The sequence below is a fragment of the Grammomys surdaster genome, unplaced genomic scaffold (assembly GCF_004785775.1).
Source record: "Grammomys surdaster isolate TR1022 unplaced genomic scaffold, NIH_TR_1.0 279, whole genome shotgun sequence".
Lineage (NCBI taxonomy): Eukaryota > Metazoa > Chordata > Mammalia > Rodentia > Muridae > Grammomys > Grammomys surdaster.
The window spans coordinates 10,579,045-10,586,082 of NW_021604720.1; the positions used below are offsets into that span (position 1 = coordinate 10,579,045).

A 7,038-nucleotide genomic window follows, 5' to 3' on the forward strand; every position below is an offset into this window, starting at 1 on the left:
TCAGGAAGTCTTTGCAGGCCCTGTGTGCACAGGATGAAGACCCCTAGCGATCTTGGGTAGCTGTCAGGAAGTCTTTGCAGGCCCTGTGTGTAGTCTGCTCAAAAAAGGCTGAACTTTAACTTCAGTTTTATTTTGCTCCAGAATTGCTTAGATGTTGCTCAAGGTTGACTTCTGGAAAGGAGAAGGAAAACTGGCTGTGGCTTAGAAAGGGAGTTGATTAAAAACCTCGTGAGACACATGTCCCCCTTAGCGTGTCCCACCCCAAGTGGAGGTTCAGAAGAGTGAGATTTCTATTTATCTTTGTGGAAAACAAGATATTGTCATGTCAAGAAATGCTAATAACCTCAATTAAACTTTGCTCTTCACCAAGTGTTCTTCTCTGCAGGAGTCTGTGGAGCTCCCCCTTACCCATCCTGAGTATTATGAAGAAATGGGGATAAAGCCCCCTAAGGGGGTGATTCTCTACGGTCCGCCAGGAACAGGTATGCCGTGTTGAACGCTGCAGGTGCTCCACTCCTGTCTCCAGCAGCATTGGCAAGACAGAAGGGAGACACCACAGTCCCTTAGCTTAGCTCTGGAGCTGGGCTGGGGAGGGAGAGGTAGAACATTGCTTAGCATGCACAAGGCCATGGGTTGGGTCCAGCAAACCCATACCACCCCCATACACACACAAAACAAGTTCCCAGCCTTGGTTGACCATATACAGTGACGTCACCTTGAGAACCCTAAACAGTGCTGCTGCTTGTCCCAGGCTCAAAGGTACACGTGTCTTCAGCTGCAGCATGGCCAAGCCTCCGTCCAGTGTGGCAATGGTGTTCAAAGTTATTCTGAGGTGTTGGATCAGGTCCATTCACTGGTACAATAGCACTAAGTAAATCCTGTTGGATGAAGATAGAAACACACATTGAACGTTACAGTTGGTTGGTTGTACTAAGCTGTAGAGACCAATGCTTGGCAGTTGATTACCCTGCAGCTCAGAGCAGGAGTGGTCATTTCCTTAAGAGAACTGGTGTTGAGTTCCTACTGACCTGTGTCGGGCGCTGTTAAGAGACTGAGACGTACCTTCCCCAAGAACCCTGAAGCTAGAAGCCACTCTGCTTTATCTCAGTGAAAATTAAAGGCTCGGAGAGGCTAGTGATGAGCCCAGAGCCACAGAGCATTTGGCATTGAGCGGGTAATGGCTGGAGCTGCAACAGTGTCCTCCCGACCCGCCAGCGTGCATCTCCTGAGGTGTGGGCACTGCGGTGCTGGGTGGACAGGCCTGTCAGAGGGGAAGCTTGCTCAGTGAGTCCCTGTGGCACCTGACGTAAGCCAGCAGCTTTCCTTGGCCGCTCCTAGACAGTAAGATCTCCTCGTCTCTCCCATCCTGAGTTGCTCTCCAGGAATACCATTGCCTCCTGAGGCTTTTCACTGCCATTCGTCCATGACCAAGCAGACATGGTTAGCACATGGTGTCTGTCACAGAGTATAGCCCTCTGTCTTTCCCTAGCTCTCCCTCTGCATCCTGAACTAACACCCAGCCCCTCTTCACTCACTCTCAAAGGCCAAGGCCCTAACCACCCTAACATTCTTGAGCTGAGCACCCTTTGGTGACTGGCCTATGTTAAAGGCTGCTCTCTGGAGCTGGGATGAGTGTTGGCAGTGTTTAGAGCTCCCACAGTGAATTCTGTGTACACCGTCAACCAGAACTGAAAGCGTGCACGTGTGTGCGTTGTATACGTGTGTACATAACAGGAAAGAAAACACCAGTGATAGAGCCGCATTAGACCGCTATTTGAGGGACTAGAGAGATGGCTCGGCAGTTAAGAGCAGCAAGTGCTCTTCCAGAGGCTAGATTCTCAGCAGCAACCACATGGTGGCTCACAACCGTCTGTAATGGATCTGCTGCGTGTGAAGAGACCGATAGAGTACTCATTAATTATTAACCTATCAAGTAATTAATAAAAAAGAAACACTGAGATCCTTGAGAGGAGTTGCCGAGTCTGAGGCGTCTGAGCTCCCCTAGCTCTTGTCCGTAGGCTCCGTCGACTGATCCTGCTTCCAGTGTCTTGACAACCCACAAGCCTGCCCAGTACTGCCTTGCTGATATGGGGCCCTGTGGCCCATGTTAGAGGCTGTGTTGTGTCCTAGGGTCACACCTAGGATTCCCAGAAAGTATTTTATCACTACTGGTTCCACAGGAGTTTATTTGATCTTCTAATCCTGGGTTGAATAAGTCAGATTAATTTTTTTATTTGTTTAGTCATTAGTTTTGATACAGGTCCTCATGACAGCCAGGCTGGCTTTGAATTCACTATCTAGCTCAGGATGACCTTCAACTTGTAATCCTCCTGCCTCCACCACCCAAATGCTGGATTCTAGCTGGGTAGTGCCATGTCTGGTTGTGTTAAGTTAATTTTACATGCAACTTAGAATGGATCCAAGAAAAAGCTCCCTTTCAGAAAAATCATCCGTTAGGATGGGGTGCTTCTAACAGCAGTTAAATGGCTTTCTTCTTGTCTTATTCTTTTTACCCAAAATAGGTAAAACTCTATTGGCCAAAGCAGTAGCGAACCAAACTTCAGCCACTTTCTTGCGAGTGGTTGGCTCAGAACTTATTCAGAAGTACCTAGGTGACGGGCCCAAGCTCGTTCGGGAGCTCTTCCGGGTTGCTGAAGAACATGCACCATCCATCGTGTTCATTGATGAAATTGATGCCATTGGGACCAAAAGGTAGACTTTCCCTGAACTGTTGTGTGAGATAAACAGTATTGGCCCTCCCCATGCAGCAAGCCCTTGCTGCGCATGGCCCTCTGGATATTTTGCTCTCTGTCCTCCGAGGGGCCTTAATCACCTACCCAGGCAGTGTCTGGAACCCCGTAGTGTCAGAGCACTTGCATGGAGCCAGTACGGCCAGACTGCAGACTCACTGTAACCATGGCAGTCTCTGCCCTGCAGTTAAAAGTTGGACCAAACAGGGAGACAAAAAATGGGGCAACTTCAGGCAGAGTCGCTGTGCGGTGACGTTGTTCAAAAGTGTGTCTGTCCATCTGTGCTGCTGAAAACAAAACACCTCGGGCTGGGTGGTTTAAAAAGACAGAAGCTCGTTTCCCCTCTGTCTGGGCCATGAACTCTCAGACCAGGGCATAGCATCATTGTCTGCACAGGCTGCATCTGCTCCAGAAGCATGCCTTGCTGCTCAGGGCTCCAACAGACAGGCATGTCCCCATCCAGCGGAACAGAGAACAAGGGCCCTGTCATCACAGTGTTAGACCAAAGCATGAGTGCTGGCACTGTTGTGCCAGAGTGACAGCGTGAGTGACCTTCAGGCTGAGGAAGGCATTGAGTGCCATGCTGTTGATTTGCTGTACATGTCATTTTAATAGAAAGACTAGGTCTTCATTTTCTCTTTTTTCCAAAGATACGATTCAAACTCTGGAGGTGAGAGAGAAATTCAGCGAACAATGTTGGAACTGTTGAACCAGTTGGATGGATTTGATTCCAGGGGAGATGTAAAAGTTATCATGGCCACAAACCGAATAGAAACTTTGGATCCAGCACTTATCAGACCAGGTCAGATTCGCTTTTATTTCCTCATGGAAAATGAATGGGTTTGTGTTTGAAGTGTGCATTGGGGGTTGTTATGCAACAGTACACAGAATGGCAAACACTACTTACTGTGCAGTGGAATTTACCAAAACACATGGCCTCGTTAGGAAAGCCTGTGGGCAAAATACCCTGAATGCAGTCTGACGAGCCAACATAGAAAACAAGGGTGTTGGAGTTCGGTTGGGAGCCCAGTACTGGGGAGGAAGGGACAGATGATGGGCTCTGCTGGCCTTTGACAGGCTTCAGGTCCAGGTCAGTGACACTGGAGAGACACTGATCTCAAAAAACCAGGTGATAGGTGCACAACACACACACACACACACACACACACACACAAGTTCAAGTCTGTCTCCTTGAGCTCCCAGCTAGGAGAGTGACGCTGTGCAGCTTGGCCCTTCTCGTTCTAGTTTGCACCGTGATCTTTTCCTCCCATTCCTCAGAGTTTCCTTTTTAGCCCAGAGCACTCACTTTTTACCCTGAAGAAAGATTCATAGACCGTGATTCTTGATTACATTCAGGTAGCACTAGGAGCCGTGCCTTGTAATGTTTCTGTGATAGGCTTGCTCTTGGTCCCTAACGCCATTCAGATCTCCTTGTGCTCATTCCTGAAGGTAGCAGAGCCGGGCCTCTGGGGCGGGCGGCGGTGAGCTCAGATGTTTATGCTCACAGAGCACAAAACTGAATGTACGCTTGTTAGGGTCCGGGTGTCATCCCCACAGCATTGTCTGACTAAAGCAGCACATGTGGGGTGGACTGAGGCTCTGAGTGGGGCAGAGTGGGTCTAGCTGGAAGTGGCTGAAAGCTTTGTCCCTGCAGGCCGCATTGACCGAAAGATCGAGTTCCCCCTGCCTGATGAGAAGACCAAGAAGCGCATCTTCCAGATTCACACAAGCAGGATGACGCTTGCTGACGACGTGACCTTGGATGACTTGATCATGGCAAAGGATGACCTCTCTGGGGCTGACATCAAGGTGAGTGACTGGTTGGGCTAACCTCTGGAAATGTAGGCTATTAGAAAGACTGCAAACTCTAGGGCTGGCGGTTAGGCAGAGACTGGATCCCTGGTTTAATTACGATCATCCGTGTGGCTTTGACACTGCATCCAAATGCAAGATTTGCTGTTTATTTGAAGTCATTTAATACATTCAGTAATGCAGTAAATGACCCCACCCTGTAAACCCAGGAGGATCAGGTACTAGCATTAATCTTAGCACGGCCTATGCCAGGCCTGGGTGACCTGCTTGGGAAAGTCAGACTTTGAGTCTGTCAGGGAAGCGTCTGCTGGGAGGTCCCCAGAGTCACAGAGCCTACACGCTGCACTCTTCCCACCCTGTGTTGATGGGCTATCCTCAGTTTTACCCGTTGGTTTCCTTGCAAATGTGAGTTAATAAGTTTTTCCACAGCTCTTTATATCAAGGCCTGTGAGCAGTGAATGTGGTACAGGCTCCTTCCCTCAAGGAGCAGGGTCTTCTCCAGCACGGTGCCTTGGTTAGGTTTTCCCAGACCGGCGCCTGCACCTGCTTGCTAAGGTCATTGGCATCAGTCCTACACAACTAAGTTACATAACTTAGGATAGTTTTTCTTTTTTATTGAAAATTACTTTTTAATTGTACTATACCAACTTTTCTTAAAATTTTTCAAGAGTTCAGAAAAGTTACCTCACCAGGATATATACACCCACATGCCTGTCACCTAAATTTAAATGGCTAACCATTTCCTGTTCTTGTGCACACCTACCTTTTGGTTGAGCCATTTAAAGTAAACGATCTGCTGACCATTTCCACAACAACTTTTAGTACCAGGATTGTAGTATTTTAGTCTTATTATTTTGCTTGGATTTTTTAGGTTTAAGTTTTAATTTTTTGTTTTGTCTTGTTTGTTTTTTAAGACAGGGTTTCTTTATGTAGCTTTAGCTGTCCTGAAACTCACTCTGTAGACCAGGGTGGCCTCGAACTCTGAGATTTGCCTCTGCCTCCCAAGTACTGGGATTAAAGATGTGTTCCACTAATTTTTAGCTCTAATTTTTAACTTTTGTTTTGTTTTGTTTTAGTTTTTTTGTTTTTTTGTTTGTTTGTTTGAGACAGGGTTTCTCTGTGTAGCCCTGGCTGTCCTAGAACTCCCTCTGTAGACCAGGCTGGCCTCGAACTCAGAAATCCGTCTGTCTCTGCCTCCCAAGTGCTGGGATTAAAGGCGTGCGCCACCACCGCCTGGCTCTTAAATTTTTAACTTTTAATTATATGTAAATGTATATTTTTGTGTGCGACTGACTATGCATGGGAATATAGCTACCTGCAGAGGCAAGAAGAGGGCATCAGACTCCCTGGAGCTTGAGTTACAGACAGTTGTGAACCCAAAATGGGTGCCAGGAACCAAATCAGATCTCTGCAAAATTACTGTATGTCAGCATAGTCTCTGACTGTATGTAAATTAAATGGACATACACTCACCACTGCCTTTTGGCATATCACTTTCTATTTCATAGAAATATTTTTAATGAGGGACTAGAAGATAGCTTAGCAGTTAAGAACGCTGGCTGCTCTTCCAGAGGACCCAGGTTCAACGCCCAGCACCCACATGGCAGCTCACAGCTGTCTGTCTGTCACTCCAGCTCCAGAGGACCCAACACCCTCACAGAGACATACATGCAGAAAAAGCACATGAAATAAACTTTTAAAAATATTTACTTTATAAAAAAAAAGAAAAGAAAGAAGGAGAGAAAGTAAAAGATATTTTTAACAAAAATGAAGTTACAAGAATTTACTGACTGGCCAGAACCTGCGCCACAGCTCAGAATCCCTGACCTCTGGCCAGTCTACCCCTTACAGTCTTCCCAGTTCGTGGATCTTGGGTTCTCAGAAATTATGATACATGTGACATTTAAAAAATAACCTGTTCCCAAATGAGCAATTTTGTGTTTAGTCTGTCTTATACTTTATTTCAAAATATATCTGAATCCCTTAAGTTAAAAATAAGTGTTTCAGTCTGAACATACTGTTCTTTTTTTTTTTTTTTTTTTTTCTTTTCCCCTTTCTAGTCAGGGTTTCTCTGTAGCCTGGCTGTCCTCGCTCTGCAGCTGACCTGGGGTTAAAGGCATGTGGCTCTACACCCGACTCACTCTGTTCTTTCTTTCAGGCAATCTGTACAGAAGCTGGCTTGATGGCCTTGCGGGAACGCAGAATGAAAGTAACAAATGAAGACTTCAAAAAATCTAAAGAGAATGTTCTTTATAAAAAACAAGAAGGCACCCCTGAGGGCCTGTATCTCTAGTGACCCATCGTCCTCTTCAGGGATGGGAAGCTGCCCCAAGGAGTCTGTTTTCCAGTCAATTTTTGCTAGTAGAAACCCTGTACCCTGGAGGATGCTGTGAGGGCTGTCTCCATCTGTTGTTGGTCATTGTGCCGTGCTGCTCTCTGCTCCCAATAAAGGATTGTCCTGGTTTGCTTCCTATTA

The 7,038-nt window shown here is 46.8% G+C and overlaps 1 protein-coding gene across 1 annotated transcript in view; it reads left to right on the plus strand.

The window, feature by feature from the left end:
* Window positions 1-7,038, plus strand: part of Psmc1 (proteasome 26S subunit, ATPase 1) — a 13,584-nt gene extending 6,546 nt beyond the window's left edge. The window contains exons 7-11 of the mRNA XM_028777260.1: window positions 386-482; window positions 2,523-2,712; window positions 3,401-3,552; window positions 4,405-4,559; window positions 6,721-7,038. Coding sequence (XP_028633093.1) covers window positions 386-482; window positions 2,523-2,712; window positions 3,401-3,552; window positions 4,405-4,559; window positions 6,721-6,855 — 729 coding nt within the window. The 3' untranslated portion in view covers window positions 6,856-7,038. The remainder of the gene's footprint in view (window positions 1-385; window positions 483-2,522; window positions 2,713-3,400; window positions 3,553-4,404; window positions 4,560-6,720) is intronic.